General features: G+C 40.9%; 1 protein-coding gene across 1 annotated transcript in view; it reads right to left on the minus strand.

The window, feature by feature from the left end:
• Positions 1-3,704: 3,704 nt before the first annotated feature.
• LOC117482628 (scavenger receptor cysteine-rich type 1 protein M130-like) overlaps positions 3,705-6,066 on the minus strand; it is a 7,439-nt gene continuing 5,077 nt past the window's right edge. Inside the window, exon 3 of the mRNA XM_034130783.1 lies at positions 3,705-5,032. Within this exon, the coding sequence (XP_033986674.1) occupies positions 4,725-5,032 (308 nt within the window). The 3' untranslated portion in view covers positions 3,705-4,724. The remainder of the gene's footprint in view (positions 5,033-6,066) is intronic.

The following is a 6,066-nucleotide window of genomic DNA, read 5'->3' on the forward strand; positions in this document are numbered from 1 at the left end:
TTTGGTTCACACTGAACTGTTGGATGGAGTGTGATGACATTTATCATCAGCATTTCAAGTTCCCCAAATCTCTTCCAACAGGAGAAATGTGCTGCAGCTTCAGAAAGGAGTCAGATATAAAAACACAAATGTTCCACATGAAGAAACATCTTCAGCAACTTGACAACACATGCAGCGTTTAGAAAACATTCAGCAACTTGAGGAAACATGCGCAGCGTTTACTAAAAGCTGCAAATACAAAACACTGAAGAAGCTCAAAACACAAGGGAGACCAGGGGACACTAAAAAATTATGCAAAAATGTAGCGACCTTGCGTGGGGCCCTTTGGATCACACCCACAAAGTTTGAGGGCCATGCACACCTGTTGACCCTATTAACACACTTAGGAGATATACATGTCCATGGTCACTTCAAATACATAACTGCCGGGTCTCGGGTATTTGAAATATACAGGCTCATATCTCGACAATCCCTTGACACAGGAAGCTGATCATGGGCGTCGCAGCCATTATATGAGGGTGGGACAAGTCCCCCCCACTTTTTCAAATGATTAGTTTAGACCCCCCCACTTTTACTATGCGGAAAGTCCGTGAATCGGTCTATCCACTCGCCGCACTTTGTAGAGCGCTGTGTCAGTGCTTCACTATCAAATGAAATCCATTCCACTTGCTTATTGAGAGAATGCCCAGATCAATGAAACTCCGTACCATGTTTTCACTGCTACTTTGTACCAAGGCAGATTCTCACATAGCGCGCGCATGTTCAAGGAGTGTTGTCATAGTTGGACAGCTCAGATCTGTTGTATGAAGCGATGCCGGTAGCGGAGGTAAGGCACACACACCAAATGTTCAGGAAATGGTTAATACAGCGAAAATCAAAGCTGACGATCTCTTGGTTTGATATGTTTTCTCCCCCAGACAACATGGACATAAGAACATTTTTTTCAAAGAAGAGGAAAATAAGTCATCAGCTGGTAGCAGTTAATCAGTTAACAGTGATGGCGGCGTCTCACTTCTGGAGAGGAGTTTCGTCTTTATGTCATGATAGAGAAATACAAATACTGAATAGTTTAGATGAGAAAAAGGCATCGAAATGCCAGGTTACTAGTATTTATCATGTAAACAGGGAACATGAATAACCCGATCTCTCTGTGCTCATGTAAACACCATATCCCCAATATGATCATAACCGGGAAAATACTCATAAACGGCTTACTGATGTCCATGTACAGTAGAGACGCAGTCAGTGTGTTTTACTGGAGCCTCAGTTCGATAAGAGATTATTTTCTGAGTTCTTTAACTTAGGTACTCTCTCTCAAAATGGTAATGTGCATTATGTTTTAATTATACTTCTTATCATTCAGAAGCTTTTTGTGTGTGTTTATATTTTACTGAGTGCTTATAGGCTATTTCCATCCCAGTATTCAGTTAACTATTTATTTTCTGTGCACATTACATAGACTAGCTAATATTCTACCTACTGCTTGGGACTTTGAGTCTTCAAAATGTCCAATGTCACAGACTGCGACTTACTTTAGAGTCAGTTGTATTTACATTCAGTATGACTTGTTATGATTCAATGTGAAAGAATATACTGCTCAATAAATAATTATCACTTCACCACCTCTCTTGACATCTAGGCACTTGAGAGTGAGTCAGAGGCAGAATGCAGGGACAGTGGAGAGAGGTCCATTGCTGAGGTGAGTGATGAAAGGGAAATGACAGTTGAGAGTAAATTGTGATGTGGACTCTCATCCCAGGATTTTAAGGAAATCAGTGGGGATATTGAACAGGAAACATTTCAGTCAAGGGGCATCATATGACCAATATAGACAGAAGAGCAACATTTATTTGAACATTTAAGTCAATGATACCATTCCTAGGTGAACTTAACATCCGTATGGAGTCAGATCAGTCTCAATATTAATAAATGCTCACAGAAGGATTCACAAATGATTTTGCGATTTATATATAAATGACTCTCCACAACAATATCTCTCAATGCACTCACAAATAATTATTGTTGTATATAAATGTACAAAAAATGGGCATTTAAACTGCTTTTTATTAATTCAAAGACGGCTCTGAATTAATAATCAAATATGTTTCCTTTCTTTACTACTGGATGAAATTACAAAATGTACCCATCATTTTCCTCATGCTAGTATAGCCACATAAAAGTATCAAACCACCTGTTAAAATGCACCAGAATACAGGAAATCTAGATTTTTTTTCGCCCCCACACCCCCCGTTAAAAATGTCCCCCCCACATTCAGGATGCTTCCTACGCCCATGAAGCTGATACTTGAACTGTGTCATGCCTCCAGCCCCTGGATTGAGTGTGTCGATTTCCGAGATGATTGGAGAACCTTTACCACAGGTCGTGTAGTGATGTATTTGAGGTGTACTGTCCACATCGCAGACCTGAGATCCTGCTGTCATGTATTTGTACTGTACACTTCAAATACTTAACCGCAGGATCTGGGGTATTTGAAATGTACAAGGTCATATCTCAACAATGCACTGGGACTGGAAGCTCACACTTGAACCATGTCACGCCTCCAACCCTCGGATTCAGGGGTGTCAAATTGGAGACATTTAGACAATTTCAAATTTTTCCCGCTCTTTTTAAACAAACATGATCTTTCAAATAAATGCTGAAGTGTTACTCGGATTGGCATGAAAATCGCTGCAGCAAGAGATGAAGCAGGCCGAGTGAACAATCCATCGTCACATGCATCGTGGAGATGTGACTGTTCATGCATGACTGCAGCTTCTGTCTGAAGTTTAAGGGAGAAAAAGGTAGATTTTAGATGGAATAATTAACAGAATAATATTCCATGACATAAAAGGCCATGTCACAATTAACAAGGGAAACAACATTTTCAAATTATCCCGAAAATCATCAAAATTAAATGTTTTAAATGCCACAAAACATATTTAATGCACTACAAAAAGATAACGTGTTTTCTTTATGTAAAGCAAAGACCTTCATCATCAGCACAGAGTCAGTTGGGTTCAGATCAGTGATTTTATTTCTACTTTCAGAATATTTATAATATTTATTTCACTGTTGTAGTGTATCCTGCTGTTGGAGTCGGCAGGCCTGTATTAATTATTCTGGCAATTAATCAGACCTACTAATTGACCTAACAGAAGCTATTGAGTCTATGTAAGTTTACTGCCAGGCTCGGATCCACCTGGATCAGCAAGGTCTCACCTCTACTAACTTCTGAAGCCCTTCAGTGTTATGATGTTGTATATTAATATAATCTTGGATTATAATTACTGATGCATGGAATGTGGTAGCAGCAGTACTTTAAGGTTGCCAGCCACAATGCTTAAATAGTTTCTTTCTGCTTCAGAGAGCTGAAGTTTGTATATATCACGCAGTCTGTCTTCCGGTTGCCTCTTTTTAATGACGAATACACACTACCGCCGCCTGTTGGTAAGGAGAGTTATTGCCATTCACGCATGCGCAGTGCGTACGTGCTACTTGGCCGTCGGCTGAAGTCTTTGCGGTGTGTTCCAGTGCGACTGTTGGCTAAGACGCAGGAGACGTGAGGCGACACAACAGTCGGGTCCGTCGGGACGTGTTCTTTGGTGTCAGTTTGGTGTGTCAGGGCCTTGAGGTGAGGTCCTACCTAAGTGTGAGTGTGGCAGTTGTGCAATCTTACCTTAAAGCAGGAGAGGACAGCGCAGATTTATTTTAAGTTATCCCAGTCCAAAAGGGTGGGATGATTTTATTTTAAGAAAATGGTCCACACTTTTACAGGGTTTTTACCTCCTCTCGTTACAATGTGACAATCATACAAAATATTTCATGCTGTGGTAAATTACTAAATCTCTCTTCAACTGTCACTCTTCAGTTGCATTAAAAACCTCTTCCGATGGAATTCAGAGGAAAACCCTCATAGACTACCAGGTGTGAAATCAAATACATTAAAATCTCTTCAACTGTCCCTCTTCAGTTGTGATACGAAATTCAACGGCCCTTTTCCGTTGGTAATATTAATATCTCTTCAAGAGTACTTAGGAAAAACCCCACTCTGAAGCTTTTCCTCTCTCAGCTATAGACCTTTTATGCTCCACACAAGGACAGAAAACCAAAGACACACCTACATACCCATATATGTGGGGAAAGGTCATGACCTCTGGTGTGCGAGACGGGACATATCCAGACTTGTCTCCTATGGTATGGCCTAAACACATTTTGGGGATCCAGTACTTTTCCATTGAGTCAGGGGTCTCCTCTGTACAGTCTGCTGTACGTGAACACAACTGTCTCCCCTCTGCTAAACAGTGACACCCATAGTGATAAACTTTAATAGGCCTTAAACTCAATTTTCCAAACCACTTACATTTTGTATATATTGTGAGTATAGAACAACATGAAATATAATGCATTTTCATTGTGGGTTATATAAGATTATATTTGATTATATGAACTTTCGTATTAATTATTCAACTCAATATGGAATCCTCAACGAAGCCACATTTTGGAGAAATCAATCAATTTCTTACAAAAAGTTACATTTGGAGGAAAAAGTCAAGATTTGGAGGAAAAAGTCAAGATTTGGAGGAAAAAGTCATTATTTGGAGGAAGAAGTCAAAATGTGAGAATAAAGTCAAAAACTCTGAGAAATAAGTCAAATTTTGAGAAAAAAAATTGAACTCTCAAAAAAAGTTAAATTTTAAGGAAAAAGTCAAATTCTGAGAAAAAAGTCAAAGGCGCTTACCTGAACAGGTAAGAGTCAGGAAAAGGGAAGAGGAAGTTGAATATGCACACTCCCTCAGAGCAGCTGCAGACTGAGCACAGCCAGAGATGATCCACCACACAGGTCTCTCTGAGGACACCACTCTCTGTGCGACATAAATAGCAGAGCCACAGTCCAGATCTCTGCAGAGAACTTTTGCTTCCTTCAGGGTCCAGGAAGGAAAAGCATGCACTGGTCTCCATTCTCCCTGATGTTCCACCTCCAGGTCTCCTGCACAGCGACTCTCTCCTCCCACCAGTCTGACCTCATCAGGCTCTGAAGAGAAACAAGAGAGTGATCAGAGAGAGAATAAAGTGAGTTGATGATATGAACCAATCACAGCTGCAGCTCCTCTATTTTGGATTCTATTTAAATGTATATCAAATTCCAAGGTTTTATTTGAATATGCACCTGAGCTACAGGTTAGAAATGGCAATGAGGAATTGAAGTGAAAACAGTCACAATTTCGAGAAAAAATGTTAAAGGAGAGGTGTCATGCTTTTCCGGTTATTACCCGTCCCCTTGTGTTATGAAGGTATTTATGCATGTAAACGGTGTGCAGAGTCAAAACCCTCAAAGTACACCCTGTAGCGAGTAAAACTCTAACACAGAAAATACCTCCCCAAAACGCCTCGTTGGAGATACGTCATTGTCCATTTGATTCTTCCGGGTACGGCATGATGTCATGCCGTACCCGGAACGAAATGGACCAATCCGTGGAGCCGTTACGTTACATCCGCGGAGCCGTTACGCTAAGCCCCCGCTGATTGGTCCAAATTGACACACACAGGCAGCTCTGCTGATTTCTCCTCCCTGGCTGCAGGCTGATAACAGACAGTTGGGATCGCGGCAACATTCTGGTGAGATCTCAGATTTGGCGTAGAGCTGTTGAGGCATGGACCGGTGTGGCAGAGAGAGAGAGAGAGAGAGAGAGAGAGAGAGAGAGAGAGAGAGAGAGAGAGAGAGAGAGAGAGAGAGAGAGAGTGTGTGTGTGTGTGTGAGTATGAAATGAACAGTTAGAACTGACTGCTGTCAGTTGGAGTGATGACATCATCGTGTTCCATTACACAGGTGTTTATAGTTGAGCAAAAGAGCTATGAAGAGATCAAAGGCTTCATTGTTCTGAATGAGAGATGAACCTCTTACATGTGAACGTTTTGTGGAAGAACGATAACAGATATCTGTGAAATTTCAAAACGTGAAGCATGTCAAGGAAGTTGAGTATCTGAAGTGTAATTTTTGTGTACTTTCGGGTTAATAATGTGGCCTTTTTGGCAGTTTAACTAAAGGTGTGCGGCTGCTGCTGTGAG

The sequence above is a fragment of the Trematomus bernacchii genome, unplaced genomic scaffold, assembly GCF_902827165.1.
Source record: "Trematomus bernacchii unplaced genomic scaffold, fTreBer1.1, whole genome shotgun sequence".
Classification (NCBI taxonomy): domain Eukaryota; kingdom Metazoa; phylum Chordata; class Actinopteri; order Perciformes; family Nototheniidae; genus Trematomus; species Trematomus bernacchii.